Source organism: Triticum dicoccoides, chromosome 6B (genome assembly GCF_002162155.2).
Source record: "Triticum dicoccoides isolate Atlit2015 ecotype Zavitan chromosome 6B, WEW_v2.0, whole genome shotgun sequence".
NCBI lineage: Eukaryota > Viridiplantae > Streptophyta > Magnoliopsida > Poales > Poaceae > Triticum > Triticum dicoccoides.
The window spans coordinates 57365649-57386807 of NC_041391.1; the positions used below are offsets into that span (position 1 = coordinate 57365649).

At 49.4% G+C, this 21159-nt stretch overlaps 1 protein-coding gene and 1 long non-coding RNA gene across 2 annotated transcripts; both read right to left on the minus strand.

Annotated features, from left to right (window-relative positions):
* Nucleotides 1–810: 810 nt before the first annotated feature.
* Nucleotides 811–16356, minus strand: LOC119320728. The gene is made up of 4 exons (XM_037594691.1): nt 16318–16356; nt 14493–15729; nt 13692–13792; nt 811–1136 (listed from the first exon to the last, which is right to left on the minus strand). The coding sequence occupies exons 1-3, from the start codon at nt 16354–16356 to the stop codon at nt 13740–13742; spliced, it is 1329 nt and encodes a 442-aa protein (XP_037450588.1). The 3' UTR covers nt 811–1136; nt 13692–13739.
* A 231-nt stretch (nt 16357–16587) lies between these two features.
* Nucleotides 16588–19950, minus strand: LOC119326105. Its single transcript, XR_005157815.1, has 3 exons — nt 18895–19950; nt 18215–18315; nt 16588–16952 (listed from the first exon to the last, which is right to left on the minus strand). It is a non-coding gene; the product is annotated as an uncharacterized LOC119326105 (long non-coding RNA).
* Between the last annotated feature and the right edge of the window lie 1209 nt (nt 19951–21159).

Sequence of the window (21159 nt, forward strand, 5' to 3'; positions counted from 1 at the left end):
GACAAAAAAAACGCACCCAACCAGACCCCAATACCCAGCCCATATGTCCAGATTGTCCGGCACCTCCCATGCCACATATGACGTGTCCGCCATGTCCAAGCGTCCTGTGCCCCCACAGTGGACGTGTCCACAAATGTTTAGTGTGTCTAATTTGATGCACAGCATTGGAGATGCCCACACGCAGCCCAGGTTCACCATGTGCATGTATGTTGTTCTTTTCCTAAAGAAATATGTGTTTTTAACTGTTTATTCTAAAAAAAATTGTATTTATGTTTCTCTTAAAATAAACTAATAAAGCATGCATGTGTCTTTGGATTAAAAAAATGAACACATGTATGTGTCGATAGACAATGCTAAAAAAAAACGTATGTATAGATCTCTAAAAAATTCACACACAAAAAAACTATCCTAAAAAACTGAATGCATAATTGATTCCCCAAAACATTGCATGCATAACCCTAAAAAACATTGTATATACAGTAGCGACTTGCAGGCAAATTCACACAGCAGTATTCTATTCATTTCACTCCCTGGTCGAGAGGAGCCTGTCAATATTCATCACATATGTCTGGGCATTTCACAACTCATCTGTATGTTTCACGTCTTTAAGAAGTTAACACACACAAGAATTCAAATTCATACGATCAGGCAACTCACCAAAGCCTTCACCATATCTCAGAAAAAGAAGAAAAACTGACCGTATAGATGCAAACTCAAGCCATAAAAATGGGACCCAGCAGCAATGCCATATTTCTGAGATACAAATTCAACACAGAAAGGAATGAAACATCAAGGGCATAAGCAGAGACAGAATGCATGCAATGCAAGATCAGAATGCTTGCTTCGAAGGCAATGGATTAATCCAAGCAGGTTAAATCTGTCTTGACGGCAGTTGGAATGGTTTCTTACATAAATCAAATAAGAGACGGAAGTTCACAGCTTGAGAGATTAATTCACACTTCACGGTTGGGCACTGGCCAGGACATGTTACTTCCTACTATACGAGTTCGCCTCACATTTCACCAGAGGGTAAATATTCCTTGTGGATGACACATCACGAGCAGCCGTAGAACCTACATCAAACAAGCCATCTCCACATCTCAGCCACCAAAAGGTACCTCTTGAAGTCTTGATACCTACAGAGCAACCAACTTTGTCAGCTAAACTGGATTGCAATATTCGTTCATGCAAAAAACGGTCAAATTTATCTCACATTTTTTGTATGATTCAACCAGCAAGAATTAGCTGCAAACCTCGAAATTGTGCCAATAGCTCAGTATTATTGGACTAAACAGAAAGCACCAATAGGATGCCAGTCAATAGGTAGTGGCACACAACTCCTACTGTTAGCACATTATCAAGTTTTTTGTTACATATGGTCTCAGCAGAAGCTAAAAGATTAGTATGGAGTAGTTTATATTTCCCTTACCGTTTTTGTATGCTTAACCAGTACTAAGCATTAGCTTGCGATTTGGGAAATAGTGTCAAAGGCTGCACAAAATCTCTTCTCCCAGGGAAATCTGCAAAAAGGCAGAAAAAAGGATGCTCCCACGGACAACTCGGGTAGTGATGGCAACCCTAGCCGCCACCTCCACTTCCCCCTCTGCACCCCGCCGTCACCTAAGCAAGCCGGCGAGAAAGCATGTGCCGCTTTCAAGGACTGTGATGGTGAGGCATTTTCTCCACAGTGTGGTGTGCTTGCGACCGCGTGATCTGATCGTGTGCGCGATGGCGTCGCGCCATCACAGCCTAGCTCGCCGACGCACCTTCATGTGGGGGAAGCGGCGGCTCCGGTGGTGGTCGGGACGGTGCACTTCAGTGTCAGACCCCGAGGACCTGAAGAAGGACTTGCTAGCGATTTTTGGTAGAATTTGTTTGTAGTGGATCTAGATCTCAGCTGTATTGAAGTAAAGGGGAAAGTATAGTGTATGTTTACAAGCCGTAGCCAGCAAGCAAGTTAGGAATTCGATAATGATCCTCCAGCCACAACCCGGCTGTTTTATAGGCTGGCCAATGACAGCTAATGCCAGTACTGAAAATAAGAAGGAAACGCTACAGTAAAGTGGTTGAGATCCAACGGTGGCGATCTGTCCAGGAGCCATCATGGTCACTCACTGTCTGAAGCGGTATTGCCGGATTCGCTACACCCCCTTCTCTGAATCTCACGGTTAACTGAATATCCTACACCTCTGTCCTGACATTACCCCTCTCTTGAGAAACGACATGTCCTCGTGGCGCTTGTTCTTGATCTCTCCATTCTTGTGTGGTTGTCCGAAAGAACTCAGGAAATGTGTATTTGATGAAATCTGCATCTTCCCAAGTGGCGTCTTCTGGTGGTAGATTTTCCCACTGAATGTACCACTGTACCACAGGCAAATTGTGCCTAGGAACTTGTCTGACTTGAAGCACCGTTGCAGGACCCGTTTTGACAGTGCCATCAGCCGTGACCATTGGTAGATTACGACTGGGTATGGATTTTGAACCGATGTGCTTCTTCAACTGACTAACATGAAAAACAGGGTGAATTTGGACATGATCAGGAAACTGCAACTTGTAAGCCACTTTGCCCACTTTCTGGATGATTGCAAATGGACCATAAAACTTGTTTTGGAGTTTTAAAGCCCCTCTAAATCCAAATGCTGCAAGTCTGTAAGGAGCCATTTTAAGATATACCAGATCTCCCACTTCAAACACTCTTACACTACGCTTAAGATCTGCATACTTCTTCATCCTGTTCCAAGCTTGTTGTAAGTTGGATTTTAATTGTTCCAACATGATCTGTTTTACCTGTTAGGAAGGACTGTGCTTCTTCATCCTCAGGGCCAGGTATAGCCAGCTCAGAAATTAGTGGTGGGGCAAAACCATATAAAGCTTGAAAGGGAGACATCTTCTGATGGATAAGTCTGTGTACTAGGGTCATTGTGGGGCTGCAGCACATGGTCCTTGTGGCAGTTAGGAGGATAAAATCCTGGACCATCAAGGACTGACTGTTAGGATAGAGTTCTGTTCTTGACCATCAAGGACTGTCAGTTAGCATCTTAGACTAGCATCTTAGCAGCATCTTAGCATATGCCTTGGCTGGCTAGCAGCCTATAAATATGTATCCCCAACCCCTCAGGTTGGCATGGCATTGTGTGAGAAATAAACCAACGAAAATTGTCCCAACTCACCTAGTGTCATCCACATCTATCAATGCTCAGGCTCAAAGGTCTAACAAGTGGTATCAGAGCCAGGTTAACCTGTACCCTGAGCATTTCCTGTGAGCAGCCCAAGTCGGTAGCAGCAGCTGCTCCGTCTGCCTCTGGTTACCTTCCTCCCTCCGGACTGTCAAGCAGCAGTTCGTCTTCATCAGCCTCCTCTTCACGCAACAGCCCCCCTGCAGCGAGCCATGTCTGCAGGTCGCTCTCAGCACACGGCTACCTCGAGCATGCGGCACCGGCAGGAGGCCGAGTGCGCCATGGCAGAGGAGCGTGAGCGAGCGGCTGTAGTAGCAGCTGCTGCGACGACAAGGGTGTCAAGGCTGGCTGCAGCGGAGCTGGCAGCAGCCAGAGCGGAGGTAGAAGCAGCCAGGGCGGAGGTAGAAGCAGCAGCAGCAGCAGAAGCAGCCCGTGAGGCTACGGCGGATGCCAAGGCACTCCGCGGCAGCTCCGCGCCTGCGGACGACGGCGTCGACGCAGATCGCGCCAAAGTGGCGCAGGAGCGGACGGCGCAGTGGGCAGCCGAGCACGCCCACGCTCCAGGTGGAGGCGCGCACCACGACGGTGGCTGCAACGACCAGGACCGCGGCCTCTACGAGGTCCGGACTGTGGTCAGGGATGTTGGTCCCAGTGTTGGGTGGCCTACCCTCACTAAAACCAACTACATCGAGTGGGCCAGGATCATGAAGGTCAGGCTCCAGGTGCGGCGCATGTGGGAGGCAGTCCAGGACAGCAACGTCGACCACCTAGAGGATCAACGGGCGCTGGACGCCCTCATCGCCGCAGTCCCGTCCGAGATGCAGTTCTCGCTTTCCAACAAGCGGACTGCCAAGGAGGCTTGGGACGCCATCGCCGCAGCACGCATCGACAGCGACCGTGCTCGCAAGTCCACCCTGCAGGCACTTCGTAAGGAGTGGGAGAACCTGGGCTTCAAGCCAGGTGAGGACGTTGATGACTTTGCTCTCCGTCTCAACACTCTGCTGCAGAAGATGGTGAAGTTTGGCGATGCCACCTACACCGAGGAGAGAGCTGTCGAGAAGCTTTTTCGGTGCATTCCCGAGAAGTACAAGCAGATGGCTCGCTCGATCGAGTCGTTGCTGGACCTCTCCACGATGACGATCGAGGAGGCGATAGGCCGTCTCAAGGTCGTCGACACCGACGAGCCACAACCCCCCTCGGGGCCCATCACCACCGGCGGGAAGCTGCTCCTAACTCGGGAGCAGTGGGATCCCAGCCTTGGTGACAGGAAGAAGGGGGAGCCTTCCTCCTCGACGGGCGGCCGCAAGCGTGGCAAGCAGCGTAAGGCGCGAAGAGGCCCCCCGGGCAGGGCACAAGGACGTGCCGAAGGTGACGCCCGTGGAGGCGCCAAGGACGGCGCCGCGGGCAAGCCCAAGCCGGCACAAGACAACAGTTGCCACAACTGTGGCCGGTTTGGCCATTGGGCCAATGAGTGTCGGCAACCACGACAAGGCCAGGCTCACGTCGCACAGGCGAAGGAGGAGGAGACGGCTCTGTTCATGGCGCATGCAAGCATTGAGCTATCCTCGACGACTCCAGTCGCAAAGGCTTTCATCCACCTCGATGAGCCAAAAGCACACGCTCTTCTCGGCGATGGCTTCGGGAAGGACAAGACTACGGGGTGGTGCCTTGACACCGGCGCCACCCACCACATGACCGGTCGAAGGGAATTCTTCGCCGAGCTCGACTTCGATGCGCGAGGCTCCGTCAAGTTCGGGGATGCCTCCGCTGTGGAGATAAAGGGCGCCGGCTCCGTCATCTTCACCACCAAGACGGGAGAGCACCGGCTGCTCACCGGTGTCTACTACATCCCCGCGCTAAGGAACTCCATCATCAGCTTGGGACAGCTGGATGAGAACGGCTCACGCGTGCTGATTGAGCATGGGGTCCTACGCATCTGGGATCGGCAGCGTCGCCTTCTCGGCAAGGTGCCCAGAGGTGAAAACCGACTCTACGTCCTTGATGTGCAGGTGGCACAACCGGTCTGCCTCGCTGTCCATCGGGACGACGAGGCGTGGCAGTGGCATGAGCGCTTTGGGCACCTTCACTCCGAGGCCCTGAAGCGTCTAAGTGCCAAGGAGATGGTGCGAGGCCTGCCATGCCTCGACCATGTGGAGCAGTTCTGCGACATCTGCGTGCTGACGAAGCAGAGACGACTCCCCTTTCCCCAACAGGCGAGTTTTCGGGCCAAGGAGAAGCTGGAGCTCGTGCACGGGGACCTGTGCGGCCCGGTGACGCCAGCCACACCAGGAGGTCGACGCTACTTCCTGCTGCTCGTCGACGATCTCTCCCGCTACATGTGGGTGATGATCCTCGGCAGTAAGGGAGAAGCAGTGGACGCCATCAGGCGCGCGCAGGTTGGTGTGGAGGCGGAGAGCGGCCGCAAATTGCGCGTGTTGCGCACTGACAACGGCGGCGAATTCACGGCGGCTGAATTCGCGTCGTACTGCGCCGATGAGGGCATCCAGCGCCACTACGCGCCGTACAGCCCGCAACAAAACGGCGTCGTCGAGCGGCGCAACCAGACGGTTGTGGGGATGGCTCGGGCTCTCCTCAAGCAGAGAGGGATGCCGGCTGTCTTCTGGGGAGAGGCGGTGCTAACGGCCGTCTACATCCTCAACCGCTCTCCTACTAAGGCACTCGACGGCAGAACTCCGTACGAGGCCTGGCATGGGCGGAAGCCGGCGGTCTCTCATTTGCGGGTCTTTGGCTGCCTTGCGTTTGCCAAGGAGCTCGGCCACATCGGCAAGCTCGACGACAGGAGCACTCCGGGAGTCATCATCGGCTACGCGGAGGGCTCTAAAGGCCTACCGCATCCTCGACCCAAAGACACAACGTGTGCGCACAGCGCGAGACGTCGTGTTCAACGAAGGGCGAGGGTGGCAATGGGACAAGGCGGTGGACGACGGCTCGACGCCGACGTATGACGACTTCATTGTCGAGTACGCCCACTTCAAGGAAGCTGGGGGAGCAAGCAGCCCCTTTTCGCCGGGCATGTCTACCCCGGCCCCCAAAACTACATCGACTCCAGCGTCTGCTACGCCGAAGACACCACAACCGGCGACGCCGCACACTCCAGCCCCGGTGGTCACCACTCCGGGCTCGTCTTCAACAGCACCAGCTCACGCAGAGCACAACCCGATGAAGTTCGCTTCCCCGCTCACTCACGACGAGGAGCGTATCGACGCGTGGCATGACGGCGAACCGCTACGGTACCGTATGATGGATAATCTGCTCGGCGACCAACCGGTGCCGAGACGGGTGTCACATGACCTGGAGGCGCAACTACAGCTCGCGTGTGAAGACGGCGAACCACGGTCCTTTGCAGAGGCCGAGAGAGACGCGGCATGGCGCGCCGCGATGCAGTTGGAGATGGATGCGGTCGAGCAAAACTGCACCTGGGAGCTCGATGATCTCCCTCGCGGTCACCGCGCAATCACCCTTAAGTGGGTATTCAAGCTGAAGAGGGATGGAGCCGGCGCCATCATCAAGCACAAGGCTCGCTTGGTGCCCCGAGGCTTCTTGCAGCAGGAAGGAGTCGACTTCGACGACGCTTTCGCTCCCGTGGCACGGATGGAGTCCGTGCGACTTCTTCTAGCGCTGGCTGCCCAGGAGGGCTGGCGCGTCCACCACATGGATGTCAAGTCGGCATTCCTCAACGGCGACTTGAAGGAGGAAGTCTACGTGCATCAGCCACCGGGTTTTGCAATTCCCGGCCAGGTGGGCAAGGTACCTAGGGCATGGAACGCCAAGCTGGACTCCACGCTAAAGAAGATGGGCTTCGAGCAAAGCCCGCATGAGGCTGCCGTCTACCGACGGGGCATTGGAGGAAATGCCCCGCCCTGCTGGTGGGCGTCTACGTTGACGACCTGGTGATCACCGGCACCAAAGATGCAGAGGTGGCGGCGTTCAAGGAAGACATGAAGGCCATGTTCCAAATGAGTGACCTGGGGCTCCTCTCCTTCTATCTAGGGATTGAGGTGCACCAGGACCACTCCGGGATCGCACTTCGACAGTCCGCCTACGCCAAGCGCAGCGTTGAGCTAGCTGGGCTCACCGACTGCCATCCAGCTCTCACTCCGATGGACAAGAGGCTGAAACTGAGCCGCGACAGCACGACAGAGGAAGTGGATGCTATGCAGTACCGGCGCCTAGTGGGGAGCCTTCGCTACCTCACTCACACACGGCCGGACTTGGCATTCTCCGTCGGCTATGTCAGTCGGTTCATGGAGCGACCATCGTCGGAACACCAGCATGCAGTGAAGAGGATCGTCCGCTACATAGCAGGGACCCTCGACCACGGCCTCCACTACCCTAGGTGTCCTGGGGCGGCACACTTCGTCGGGTACAGCGACAGCGACCACGTCGGCGACATCAACACCAACAAGAGCACGAGCGGGATCCTCCTCTTCCTCGGCAAGTGTCTCGTGAGCTGGCAATCAGTCAAGCAGCAGGTGGTGGCCCTGTCCAGCTGTGAGGCTGAGTACATAGCGGCCTCCACCGCCTGCACTCAGGCGCTCTGGCTTGCTCGACTGCTTGGTGATCTTCTCGTTCAAGACACCAGAACGGTGCAGCTCCTGGTGGACAGCAAGTCCGCCCTGGCCCTGGCAAAGAACCCCGTGTTCCACGAACGGAGCAAGCACATCCGACTGAGGTATCACTTCATCCGCAGCTGTGTGGAAGAAGGGAGCATCGAGGCGAGCTACATCAACACCAAGGATCAGCTCGCAGACCTGCTCACCAAGCCCCTTGGTAGGGTCAAGTTCCTCGAACTTTGCTCCAGGATTGGGATGATTCAACTCTCCCACAAGACAACGTACAAGACTTAGGGGGAGAATGATGGATAAGTCTGTGTACTAGGGTCATTGTGGGGCTGTAGCACATGGTCCTTGTGGCAGTTAGGAGGATAAAATCCTGGACCATCAAGGACTGACTGTTAGGATAGAGTTCTGTTCTTGACCATCAAGGACTGTCAGTTAGCATCTTAGACTAGCATCTTAGACTAGCATCTTAGACTGGCATCTTAGCAGCATCTTAGCATATGCCTTGGCTGGCTAGCAGCCTATAAATATGTATCCCCAACCCCTCAGGTTGGCATGGCATTGTGTGAGAAATAAACCAACGAAAATTGTCCCAACTCTCCTAGTGTCATCCACAACTATCAATGCTCAGGCTGAAAGGTCTAACATTTATGACTTATTTCCCAAATTGAGTCCATGACAATTGTTTCTTCAGTAGTCCGGATCTTCTAAGCCATGTATCAGATTCTCCAATGATATACATTTGAGCAAGAGAAACCTTATATTCTTCAGGTGTAGCTGACATCTGAAAATACTTGTTACATTGTCTGATCCAACCTACTGGAGTGGTGTGCTACTCATGTTCGCCTCGGACCCCACCTTCTCCAGCATTGGGGTCCCTGGCTATGAAGCCTGCGACGCCTCCCCCGCCTATCTCAGGGTTGGCCACGGCCTGTTCTAACTCTCTCATGGTTGGCCCCAAGGCCGGCCCAATGCCGTCCTCCTTGATGGCCTTCGGGAAAAGTGCGCGGCTTAGCAGTGCCTGGACCCTGTCAAGCGGCCGTCTGCCGACGATCCCGGAGAAGGCGGCCTTGCAGGCATCCGCCCACGACATCGTGCCAGGTATACCTCTCTCTACTTCTGTATCGTCTTGTTCAGGTTCTAGATTTGTGGTCTTGGTTCGGTTCCTCTTGGGCACTTGGCCAACGTGGCGTTGAATTGTGACATTGTATTCCAAGGCGAGAAGGGTCCTCACCTTGAGCAGATCTCCGCCATTTGCACTAAGGAGCAATTGGATGGGGCGCTAGCGGAGGCTCGTGCTCAGGCGGAGCATGAGAATCTGAGCACCTCGGCCACCACTAACCCTGGGGCATAGAGAGCCCAGGGTTGGTAGTGGGCCAAGCAGTAGTATGGTTGGGACCGCTGCCCCTGGAGGCCCTTCGAAGGTAAGGGCCATGGGGGAGGCCCCCTATACGCCTGAATCCCACTGAGGATGAGATGGTGATGTGTGTAACTAGCGTTGGGGCCTCCTTACGGGAGCCTACAGTTGCCGATACCCCCAGGTGCGGGGGCATCATGGCCGACCTGCTAAGCAAACACCCCGACCCGCGATTAAGGGCGGGCTAGTTCGGCCCCGCCTAGGGGGCCTAATAGTCCACCAGCGGTTCCTTTATGAAGTTCCTCTGTTGGAACTTTCGAGGTTTTGGCCACTTCTGCGGAAGACATTAGTTGATTGATTATATGCAGGAGGAAAACATCGATATTGTGGGTCTGCAAGAGATGATTTGTCGGGATTTCTCCATGCAGGAACTCTAGGGCCTCTCTCAGCACCCATTTGCCTGGCAGTGGTTGCCTGCAGTTGGGTAATCTAGTGGTATCCTGCTCGTGGTCAAGGAAGATTCTTTCTCGGTTGAGGACATGGACTGAGGGGAATTCTTCCTTAGTATGTCTTAAATTAACCGACGTGTAAACCTCAGTTGGGAGGTGATCATAGTCTATGGCCCGGCTCATCACGGGCAGTCAGCGGAGTTGAAGGCAAAGGTTGAACGCTGCACTACCCCGGTCGTGGTGGCCGGCGACTTCAACCTTATTAGGCAAGTTGCTGACAAGAGTTCCCCTAATGTGAATCGCTCACGTATGTGCTTGTTTAACGAATGCATCGCTGATATGACTCTACGTGAGATAGCTCATGTAGGGGCTAGGTTCACGTGGAGTAATAAGCAGGTGGACCTTATCTGGAGTGTGCTAGATAGGGTCATGGTTTCCGTCCAGTGGGAGGTCATGTTTCCATTGTGCTCTCTTAAGGCGGTTACTTGGATTAACTCCGACCACTCCCCCCTGCTTTTCTTATCAGGGGAAGCCCCCCCCCCCCCTCTCGGATGGGACAGTTCCACTTAAAAACCTCATGGTTATTACAGTCGGGTTTCATTGAGGCGATACGTCTCAGATGGGCGGAAGCCATGGCCAACCCACTACGTATGTTCCGTGCAGTGGACGTTTGGCACCATTGCGCCAAGTTGGTTTGCTAGTTCATGCGGGGGTGGGGGGCCAACCTTGACGCCAAGCTCAGGGCCCGTAAAGGGGCCTTGTTGGACCATATCAAAGCCTTGGATGTGACTGTCGTCGGCCGATGAATGGCTTATGTGATACTCCCTTGAGGCCTCACTTATGATCTTCAAGGGTGAAGAACTCTTCTAGCAACGCTGCGGGGGACATTATTGGCTTCTCAAAGCGGATGCCAATACCGCTTACTTCTAGGCAATTGCAAACAGGTGTCGGTGAAAATGCTTCATCACGTGCCTCTGAGAGGGAGACGTCCTCCTGGAGAGGCCGGAGGAGATTAGGTCCCACATCTATAAGGAGCTCTTCACGGTGGAACCCTGCGGTGGGGTTTCTCTAGCGAATGACTTGTGGCCTTTAGGGGCCTAAGTATCCGACATTGAGAATGGGGAATTGACTCTCCCATTCTTGCTAGATGAGGTGGGTAGGGCGATCGCCTCAATAAAGACGAGGGCGGCTCCTGGTCCGGATGGCCTAACGGTGGCCTTCTTCCAGAAGTATTGGACTTTCCTTTAGCCGATGATCATGTCGATGTTCCACGAATTCTACATTGGGACTTTCGATATGTCTCGGTTGAACTTTGGTGTCATTACCCCGATCCCAAAGTAGTTGGGGCAACGAGCATTAGACAATTTAGGCTGATCACAATGATTAATGTTCTCGAGCGGATTTTTCCAAAAGGTTGTGGCTCCTATTGCAGAGCGGCTTGCATGCCCTCTCCAGTCCACGTTCTTGAAGGGTCGACGTATCCATGATGGGATTCTAGACCTCCACGAGATCGTGCGTGAGGTGGCGTCGCGTCGCCATAAGGGCATTTTTCTCAAGTTGGACTTCCAGAAGGCGTATGACCGCCTCGACTGGTCCTTCATACAGTTAGTGCTACAACGTTGGGGCTTCGACGACCGATGTTGTTTCTGGATTATGTAGTTGGTCTGGACTTGGAGAATGGCAATTAATATTAATGGCGAGGTGGGATCATTTTTTAGGTCCTCTAGGGGAGTGAGGCAAGGGGGTCCTATTTCCCCTCTTCTCTTTAACCTTGTTATCGATGCCTTGGCGGGCATCCTGGACAAAGCTAGGATGGCGGGTCACCTCTCGGTGGTAGTGGGTCACTTGATCCCTGATGGAGGTGTCACTCATCTATAGTATGTAGATGATACCATGATTATGGTGGAGGCGTAGGACCTTGACATCGTCAACCTCAAGTTCCTCGTCTGTTTTGAGGTCATGTCGGGCCTTAAGATCAACTTTGAAAAAAGTGAGGTTCTTGTTTTAGGTACTCTGCGGCCAAGCAACAACGGATTGCGGACAACTTGAATTGCAAGTTGGTTGCCTATGCGGATGTCAGACTCGAGAATTCTGATGACTGAATTCGATCCACTGGTGGGGCGAGTAATGTCATGGGCTGAGCTTTGGTTTGGACGGTTAACTTCTAAGGGGAGTAAATTTGTCCTTATCGGCTCTGACCTCTCTAGCCTCCCCATGTATATGATGGGTAAGTATATCCTGCCGGAGGGCGTTCATAGCTCGTTTGATAAGGATCTTGCTAGATTCTTCTGGCAGACGGCAGACGGCCACTAGAAATACCATATGGTCAAGTGGGCGGACATCTGCATGCCTAAGGATCGAGTGGATTAGGTATCATTGCCTCTCGTTGCATGAACGAGCCCTCAAGGTTGGTCTGGCGGATCATGCGAGGTGAGAGGGGGGGGGGGCAGTGGCTGCAGCTTCTTCAGGCTAAGTACCTAAGGGGCGAGCCCCTCCTGGCATGCTCACGCTCGGGTGGTTCCCAGTTCTACAAGTCCATCCAATGGATCAAGCAGGATATTCGGGTTCCTTCTCTATAGGAAATGGAGAAGGAACCCAATTCTAGGTTGATCCCTAGGTTGGTGGCGAACCACTTAGGGTGGGTTTCCCTAGCTTGTTTGCTATTTGGACTGATCCGTTGCTCTTGGTTTTCACGGCTGCCCAGAATGGGCATTGGAAAATCTTGTTTCAATGCACATTTGGGCGGGCAGAAACTGTAGAGCGGGCTAGATTGCGGGCAGCCCTCCCGCCAATGTTGCCTGACTATCCGGACACTGTTTCTTGGAGTCTTTCACCTTCGGGTGAGTTCTCTATGAGCTCGGCATATTATGCATTATGCCATTCACCCACCATTCCTTGGACTTCACCTCTGTGGAAGGCTCTATTGCCCCTGAAGATCAAGATCTTTGTGTGGGAATTACTACGAGACCGCCTACCTTCTGGGACGGAGGTGCTCAAGCGGCATGGGACGGGTAATGGCTTATACCCCCTTTGTGTTGTCCCGGAGACCGGGTCACACATTTGTTCTCGTGCACGACAGCGCATGCCCTCTAGAGTTTCTTCTGCGAGGCCCTGGGCCTGATTGGGAGGCCCTAGACTTTGTGGAGTTCCTTGAGGCCAAAGCTAACCAGATCACGCGGAAACACCGCCTATTCTGGCTTATATTTGTGGTGATGTCATGGACGTTGTGGATGACATGTAATAAAATGGTGATAGAGCGGGTCTTCCCGCGGTAGGCCTCTGACTCGTTCTTTAAATTCCTTGCTTTCTTGAAGCACTGGCACCCGCTTTCTAGGTAGCGGGACTGTGATTGCCTTGAGCTCATGCTGGATGCGCTTCTGGCTACCGCGCATCGTCTCTCCTCTTCATAGTGTCGTTGTGCCTACTGCCACTAGGTGGCTTTTTCTTATTTCTCCTATGCCTACTTTGAGCATGATTGTGTTGTTGCCCCAGACGTATTAGTTGCTTTGCCACTTTGGATCTGGTTGTATGGATGTTTGCTTTATTTAAAAAGCGGGGTGAAAGCCTACTTCGAGGAGAATAGGGCGAGTGATGCACTTGCATCTTTTAGTAGATCCCACCAGCGCACTGCTTGTTGGTTAGGATGTTGTCCTAATGAAATCCTGCCTTTTGTAACTAAAGATTGTACTCCTGATTAAGCAATAAACTCTCTATTTCCCCACAAAAAAGGATATACTAAGAAAAGATTTAAGCAAACCGCCCAAGACTAGCATTTGCACAACAACTTAAAGCAAACAGTAGGTATTATAAGGATCCCAAATGAGTCATGGTCTGAAATGGCATTGCTACAAACCCATATATATATATATATATATATATATATATATATATATATATATATATATATATATATATATATATATATATAACCAAATGCTCAGGTGTTATTACTTAACAATTATTTGCATTACAGGGACAACAAACAAATCATCCTCAAACATGATAGATCCATAACCACAGACAAAATTGAATTGCGATGTAGGAACTAGCAAAGTAAACACAAAAAATACCCACAAAGGAAAGAAAAGGAAAAACATTTCATTTTGCTACTACTAACAGATATAGTTACCTGCTCACTCCGTCCATCATGATAGCACGTCTATCCAGACAAATGATCTTATGCGTTGTGCAGATGTTCAGCTCCACCATGTCCACCGCAAATGCCCATGCCTACAAGTATAATAAGTAAGAATCAATGGCATTCCAATGAACAGTCAATAGATACAATATGAGGGGGGCTGACGTTTAGATAAACCCATAACTGATATTTGAGAACAGCTTTTCAGGCTTGAAGCAACAGTAGGAAAACATAAACCAAACTTCTACTACTAAATACAAAGAATATTTCCATAACAGTATATCAAACAAGAATAAGATATACTCATACTTGTAGCAATAGAAATGATTGTGACTATTCTTTACATAAATTGAACCTGAATTCTCTTGCGCAAGCGAACTTGCCACTTGCAGCATGACTCTTCTTGAAGTTATAAAAAAAACATTTTTGTAAATATAAAAGGAAGATGAGCTAGCTATTTGACATTTGAGTTGGTTCAAGCTAGTTTATTAGTTGTCTTCAATTCCCAACCATTATGTACCTCATCTTGAGAAAAATCTGTGGTGTACAATTCTCGATATGTCACTAGGCAGACCACAATCAAACTTAGTTCAAAACATGGTAATCTACCTCAAAAAAAATTATCTACTCATTGTGTTCATCGTTTTATTCTATATATGGACTTTAATCGAATAAGAACATAGTGAATAAATCAGATATAGTTTTTGCTCCCTCTAGAATCCAACCACATAATAGTTCCATAATAATAATAGCCAGTCTACGAGAAAATCAAATCACTTAATTTAGCTATACCTGCAGTATAGACAGATTCGAATGCATAATAGAAACACCAATTGTCGACCTCAGAAAGTTCCTTGAGCTCCAATGGCTCAAGCTGAACCATGAAAAAGGTTGAACCTCTCGACAGGAACACCACATTATTGTCCTCAGCAAACCCTACTATCGTCAAGGAGTTTAACCCAGACCGAGTCTTTAACTCGTTCAGTTCCAAAGTTTTTCCCAGCTCCCATGAAGCAACACCACCACAGTCAGTCTTTCTCTTCCATAATTGGGCGCCAAGGTCCGATAGAAAGAAGAGACCAAGGCCACCGCCCTCTGCCCGCATCAGCGAGAATGTACCCTTATCCATCGGCCATTGTATCACAGCTAGACTCTGCCTCTTCAAATCAATCTCAAGAATTCCACCCACAGCAAGTAGCCAGTAAAGGGAATCCCCAACCAGCACAGTAGGCCTTCCCGTAACATAGAAAGGAATCAGTATGGAGATAGAATTACCCCATTCATCTGTCTCCGACGAGTAGACACAGGCAACCACTCGTGTATGTTGAATGTCGTTGCATACCACGACTACCTGGAAGTGGTGGGCGTCTCCGGCAGCGGACCGGAGCACCGCCCCGGTGATATAGGTTTTCTTTGCATCGAACCCCAGGGGAAGGGCAATCCGGTGCTGGTCGCCGGTGACAGGGTCCCAGATCAGGACCTGATTCCACGATGGAATGGAGATTAGGACCAGGCCATGGCGACATCCGAGGACGCTGAAACCTTTGTCAGGCATAACTAATCCGCCCCCTTGTGCGGCAGGTGCTAGTCTGATGTCGTCGAGCTGCAAGGAGAAGCGCCCGGCGGGGATGCGATTGGGGGCCTCAAGCATAGGCATGAAAGATAACTCTAGGCGGCGTTCACTGAAGCAGCCGAGGAGGGGAGGGTTGCGTCGGTGGTGGAGGCGGAAGCGGCGGAGGAAGCCGTTGTCGGAGACGAGGTGGCGCCAGCGGTGGCAGACGAGGGATGCGCGGGGCAGGGATGAGGGCTGCGGGGGAAGGCGGAGGAGGATCTCGGCGAGCAGGTTGCCGTCGTCCAGCGGCCCCGCCGGCTGCGAGCGACGGAGCCGGCTGCGAGCGATGAAGGCGGCGGCGGCGGCGGCGGCGCACTCCTCGCAGCTTAGGGTGGACTGGAGCAGCAAGCACGACGTGGAGTAGTGGACTGGAGTGTGAGTGAGGTGCAGGTGACCTAATAAAGCCCACGAGTGAGACTGAAGCCCAAAATTCTTTATTTTCGAGAGAAAGAGAGAAAGCCCACCGCCGACAGATTCTTATTTGTATTATTTTATAGCCCTAAAAAATTGTATTATTTTATTTTATTTATTTTTGCAGAGAAATTCATATTTGTATTGTTGCTCTATAAAAAATTTAACAGTAGCGTTAAAAATCTGACATCAGATTTTTTTAAGTATGGCAAATAGAATGTTTTTATGGCAATTTATGTTGGCACGAGGATGACAAATTTAGTGAATAAAAAATGAATTTAGGCGGATTTGACATTGCTTGCCATTTTCAGCAAAAAAATAAATGATTTGCCATGGTCAAAAATCTGGTGCCAGGTTTGTGGTTGAGCCCAAAAATCAAATGTATAGAGTATCATTTCATTAAATGTTTTTTAGTTTCTGATTTCACTGAAACCGTACATAGAGTGATTCACCCATTTTTCCTAAAATAAGAAAAGAAAAAAATGCATTCCATCCCTAGTCAAAAGAGAGGATTCTACGGTGCAAGATTCACTATTTTTTTTCTCCAAGGAAAAAGAAGGTTCATCCATTCCCTAGTTGAAAGGAGCAACAAACCATGTTTCCCCAGAAGCACAGAAACACGCAGGCATACATCGTTGGATGTCTCATTCTTACTTAAGAATTCAAATTCAGATGTTAGCCAACTGACCCCCAAGACTTAACCATATCCCGTAGAAAGAAGAAGATAAACCAGACTCCCAGTGGCATTGCTACTGAATAGTCGCAAATTAATTCAACTAGTAAAAGCATCCAGGGAGCAATAATATCTTTTTGAAAAATAAATTCAGATACACATGCAAAGATTTTGTGGGACATGAGCAAACGAGGCTGGAAAGAAATCTGGACACACAAAATAGTGCAGGCAACTTCAATATTCAGTGACAGGGCTGCCGCTAATCCATTAACTGAAGCATGCTAATTTTTCTTGACGCCAGAAGGAATATTGCCTACAGAAATCGGATAATAGACGGTCGTTCACAGCTTGAAGATCAACTCCAAGTTACAGTTGACCACGGCATGATAATTCCTACAGGTTCACATCGCATTTGACCGGTGCGTGATATATATGCAAGGTCATCTCCCTTGTGGAGGAGCACATCACAGGCCCCATGCACACCATACAGAATGGAAGAACATACATTACATAATCCATTTATTCATCTCTGACAACGAAACCTGACTCTTGATACCTGCAGAGCAACCAATGTTGTCAGCTAAACCGAATTGGGATGCTCATTCATGCAAAATCCACTGGATTTATCTCATATTTTTGTCTGATTCAGACAGTAGGCATTAGCTTCAACAATGTGGAAATTGTGCCAAAAGCTCAAAGTTGAATCGGCTCAGCAATATCGGACAGAACCAACAGTACAAGGGAGAACAGCAATAAGAGGACAGTTAATTTGTAGAGGCACACCTTCAATATCTATTACAAGATTAAAGGGGGGAGTTCCCTCCCTTAACTTTCGTTGTTAGGTAGGTGGGGTTCGAACCCAGGTGGCTTAAGTGTAAACAGGGCGCACTTGACATTGCGCTGGGAGGCTCTCCTCACCTTCAATATCTATAGTTAGCATATCCTCAAGCTTTTGGCTACATCTGGCCTCAGCGGAGGCTAAGAGGTTAGTGGTGCAGATAACTCCACTGTAACATCCTAGCTTATCAAATCTTGTAAAACTTTCTTTCTTATCATGGGCATATCAGGGGCTTATGGAGTAACAGAGCAGAAACATCTAGTTTCTAGCTCATAGGCATACCATTTAGAAATGTACAAGCTAGATTAACACTTAAAGTTTAATCAAATTCATTCAGTGGAAGCCTCAAGTAAATGATCACGCATCATTTTGTTAACTGATACTGTACTTCCTTCGGTTCAAATAGACGACAACCTCTTCTGCTGCACAGTATCAAAATCGAAACACTAGCAACTACTCGTGAAGAGAGCAGTGTTTAATATGAATCTAGTCGGGTCATTTTTATCATGCGTTCAGTACAAAAATTATTAAATATCTACAATGACCAAAATCGAAGAAATTATACTGCACAGAAACCACAACAACAGCCAACATGTACTTCAGTTCAGACAAACTATGAGAGGTAGGCTGACAAATAGAGGGCTGTCGGGAAAATATTTAACAAAACCGCCTAAGATTAACATAATTGTACAACAACTGCAAGCGAGCATTAGGTATTATAACGATCCTGAATGGGCAATAATGTGAAATGTTTTCCCTAAGAAAGCAATAGTGTGAAATGGCAAGCACGTTGAGATGTTTCTAGTTATCAATTATTTGCATTGATGGAACAACAAGCAAATCAACCTCAAACTTGACAGACCAAAGCCACAGAAAATAAATCAATGCAATGTGGCAACGAGCAAAAGCAAAACAACAAATACCCTCTGAAGGGAAGGAAAGGGAAATATTTCAATCTGCTACTACTAATAGATACTTACCTGCTCAATCAATATATCTCGTCCACATGTCTATCCGGATAAATCATATCATGTATTGTACAAAAGTTTAGCTTCATCGTTTCCACCACCAATGTCTGTGCCTACAAGAATAACAAGTGAAGGAACCAATGAGATTCCAAAGAAGAGTCAAATAGGTACAAGGGGGGCATAGAGTAGATATTTAGATAAACACAATGTTGTAATTTGAGAAAATAATTCAGGCCTGATGCAAATTTAGGAACAGATAAACAAATCCACATATACCATCAAATACAAAGAACATTAAAATAACACTATATAATCACTCACACCAACAGTATACTCACTGATGTCATAAAACGAAGAATATGCACACTCAGACTATTAGCAGATCTTCTATAAGTGAAAAACTATTTTATAAACATAAAACCAAGCCATCCTATGGATTTAATATTACTAGCAAGATCGACAACGATGCCAATATTGAATGAAGGAAATTTAACTATCTTTAGCTTCAGAATATGCCAATTGATCTGCCTATTTGATGTATCAGTTGGTTCAACCGTTTAAGCACGTTTTTCATGTAATTGTCTTCACTTTCAAAAAAATTATTATGTATCTTATCTTGGTATAAACAGATGAAACACAGCTATGCACTAATACTAACACTATGAAATTCAAATAAACTGGTTTCATTTTACCTGCAGTATAGACACCTTCAAGTGGATAAAAGCAACACCACTCATGGGATTCAAAAAGTTTCTTGAACTGCAATGATTCAAACTGAACCATGAAGACTCCGGCAGACATCCACAGAAGCACCACATTATTGCCCTCGGCAAACCCTACTATCGATGGGTACCCTATCTCCATCTCTGAATTCAAGGAAAGTAACTTGTCGAGATCAATGCTTCTTCCCAGCACCCATGAAGAAACACCCTTGCAATCGGTCTTCATCTTCCATAATTGGGCACAAAAGCCTCTCAGGAAGAGGAAACCAAGGCCACTACCCTCTGCCGGTATAACCCAAATATTGCCTACACTCATGTCTCGAGCGTTCCCCACTGGAATGGGTATTAAAGCTAGGCTCCGCTTATCCAAATCAAATTCAAGGATTCCTTGTGAATTCCCATAAAGCAACCAATAAAAGGAACCCCCCAACCATCACAGCAGGCATGCCCGTGTAAACCATGGTGGGAAAACCAGAATCCTCTGGTGCAAGCGGTGTTGAGACGAGATTGTCCCATACACCGGTCACTGACAAGTAAACAGAGGCTACCGCTTGTGTACTTTGAATGTCGCTGTTGCCTACCAAGACCACCTGGAAATGGTGGAAATCTCTGGGAGCACGACGCACCGCCGCATGGATCCAGGTTTTCTCGGCGAACCCCCGGGGAATGTCCAGGCTGTGCTGGTCACCGGTGACGGGGTCCCACACCAGGAGCTGCTTCTGTGAGTCGTGCAAGATGAGTACGAGGCCATGGCGGCATCCGAGGATCCGGAAGCGGCCGCCGGCGGCGATTGGGACGGGGAAGCTGGATAGCGGGACGCGATTGGGGCGCTCCAGGGTAGGCTGGAAGCGAACCTGGCAAAAATCATGGACGAGGCAGCCGAGGAGGGGAGGGTTTCGGCGGTGGTGCGCGCGGAAGCGGCGGGAGAAGCAGGGGTCGGAGGCGAGGCTGCGCCAGAACTTGCAGACGGTGGAGGCGCGGGGGAGGGATGATGGCTGCGGGGGGAGGCGGAGGAGGATCTCGGCGAGCAGGTCGTCGTCGTCCAGCGGCGGCGCCGCCGACGAGCGGGGGCCACTCATCTTCTCGCGTGCCTCACCGATGCAGACTGAAGCCCACGAAGAGATGTAAAGCGGATTTGATTTGGTGCACCTCGTCACGGTTTTGAATTTTGCGAGTTTTCAGATAAAAACCTCAAAAACCCTAAAAAGGATGGAAACCTGGAAAATAACGTAGTGATAAATGGCAACCGCGCTTGTAAAACAATGGCCACTTGTATCCTGCAGAACTTGGGTATTATCCTGTTTCATAACGTAGCTTTTTTTTTAAAGCTTTCAGAACGTAGCTCTATTCCCACAAAAGTTCTTTTGGTTCCATATATGGACATCAACACAAAATTTCATCTATGCAAATTTATGTTTGTGTGCTATATGCAAGAAAGAAAAATAAGTCGATTGCTATTTTCTCTTTATGGGCCTACAAAATCAACCTTTTCTATGTACCTTACAAATTAGCATATTTTCTAATACAGGTTTTTAAATATGTGTAGAATAAACCGCATGTGTATGTGGACTTTTATTATGATCATTTGAAACTTATAAATGCACATATTTCTTGAAAACACAAGGATTAGAGCTTAAGAGTGAAAATGTTGCAATCGAATATCCATTTCTGAGCCCAGTCTCATCTGCACCTATATCTGGCCATGGGCCGGGCTGGGCCAGGCTTGGGCCGGGCCTGAAAAAGCTCACGGCAAAAAACTGAGGCCCAGGCCCTCCCAGGCCCTACCATCGGGCCTATTTTTCAAGCCCAAGCCCGACCCATCTAGTAAAAAGCCCTCAAAAGCCCTTAGGGCTTAGGGCCGTGGGCCGGGCCTCTTCGTTAAAATGCCAATATGCCAAGCCCAAGCCCATCCAGGCCCTGCTGGTGGGCTTAAAACTTAGGCCCAAGCCCGGCCCATGAGCAAGCCCGTCGGGCCTAGGCCCTAGATTTTAGGGTCGGGCCTGGGTGGGCCGACAGGGCCGGGCCTGAGATGGCCAGGACTATCTGCACCCAGTCAAGAAAAAATTCACCAAAGATACAAAGAAATTCAAAAAAATCCAAAAAAAATCATGGAAGATAATTTGGTGCATGAGGTGCACTCCAAATTTTAGATCATTTGGACATATGAGTAGCTGTCCAAATGATCTAAAATTTGGAGCGCACCTCACGCACCAAATTATCTACCACGTAAAAAAT